Source organism: Entamoeba nuttalli, assembly GCF_000257125.1.
Source record: "Entamoeba nuttalli P19 unplaced genomic scaffold asmbl_7153, whole genome shotgun sequence".
In the NCBI taxonomy this organism is placed as follows: domain Eukaryota; phylum Evosea; order Mastigamoebida; family Endamoebidae; genus Entamoeba; species Entamoeba nuttalli.
Genome location: NW_008578464.1, coordinates 164 through 1,633, shown reverse-complemented (window position 1 = coordinate 1,633; position 1,470 = coordinate 164). Strand labels below are relative to the sequence as shown.

Here is a 1,470-nt window from a genome sequence, read left to right as displayed (position 1 = left end):
TATAAAAAAGCAAAAATTGCATGTGCTAGAAATGCCCTTAGAAAATATAAATTAGAAAATCAAAAGAAAGTTGAAGACTTAAAACAAAAAGTACTTGATACTAAATTAAAGAATAAATTGGATATTGAAAAGAATGATTATTTAACTAAAATTAAAGCTGAATTAGCTGATGAAATTGATGAATTGAAAAAACAAAAAACAGCTTTTGAAACTGAGAAAACAATTGCAGAAAAGAAAATTGCTAATGATATGAAAATTGAAAAAGAAAACTTAAAAGCTGCTCAAAGAGCACAAATTAGAAAGAATTTTGCTTATAAAAATAATAGAAAAGACCTTGCTAAATTAAGAAGTGCTGTTTTAAAACATGAAAAAGAACAATTAGAAAGAGATGCAACTAAAAAAATATTAAAGAGTGTTATTAAATCTAATAACAAAAAAACTGCTTTAGATAAAGCTGCTAATTTGGATATTCTTATGGTTAAAGCTGAAACTGCTAACAAAAAGAAAATCCTTCAAACTATTTCTGATGGAATTAAATCCACTCTTGAAACTGAAAAGAAGGCTCTTGAAGGACTTAAGAATTTAGCTGTTAAATCTAAAGAAGAAAGACAAGTATTTAAGACTCAAATTGCTCGTGACATTCTTGTAGATGCTCATAATAGACATTTGGCTGAATTAAAAGAAAGAAAACATGAAATTGAAGAGCTTGTTAAAGATAAAATTGCTAAAAGAAATAGAAAGGCTGCTTTGAAATTAAATAAAGCTCAAAGCAAAATTGCTCTTGCTGGATTACAAGGAAAATTAGATAAAAAATATATTCTTAAAAGACAAGAGGTTGCATTGAAAAATGCTAAAGCTTTATCTGATGCTGTTAAAGGACTTGTTCCAAAGAAAGGAGATAAGTTCTTAAAATTAAAGAACTTCAAAGTAAATTGTGGTTCATTAGCTAAAAAGATGTCTACACCATGCCAAAAAAAATAAACAAATTCACGTAGAGATACATTGAGATTTATTTAGAATTGTTTCTCTTTTTTTTTATTTAATTTTTATTCTTTACTTAAAGAATGTTATGTATAACAAATAATTTTATTCTTTTTATTGTATTCCCGTTTAAAATAATATACATTTTTAATCTGCTGTTTTATGGAAATAATTATCTAAAGAATGTGTTAGAGAAGTATAAAGTATTAAAGGAATTATCATATTTTTGTTTTTATAGAATAAAATTTGATAGATAACAACGAATTAAAAATATAAATATAGAATGGTTTATAATGATTGAGTATTTTTTCATATTAAAATAATTTTGATTATAAATATTATAATAAATTGTTAATAATAACTCTACAATTTGGTGATTTTTATAAGAAAATTATATCGAAATTTTCTTCTTATTCATAGTTCTAAAAAATCAAAAATACAACTCCCTTATTTTTATTCATAATTTATTAAAAAAATAATGGAAGTATT

General features: G+C 23.5%; 1 protein-coding gene across 1 annotated transcript in view; it reads left to right on the top strand.

Moving 5' to 3' along the window:
• Nucleotides 1–981, top strand: part of ENU1_165960 (hypothetical protein) — a gene marked incomplete at both ends in the record, with an annotated part of 1,838 nt that extends 857 nt beyond the window's left edge. Inside the window, one exon of the mRNA XM_008861001.1 lies at nt 30–981. Coding sequence (XP_008859223.1) covers nt 30–981 — 952 coding nt within the window. The remainder of the gene's footprint in view (nt 1–29) is intronic.
• Nucleotides 982–1,470: the final 489 nt, after the last annotated feature.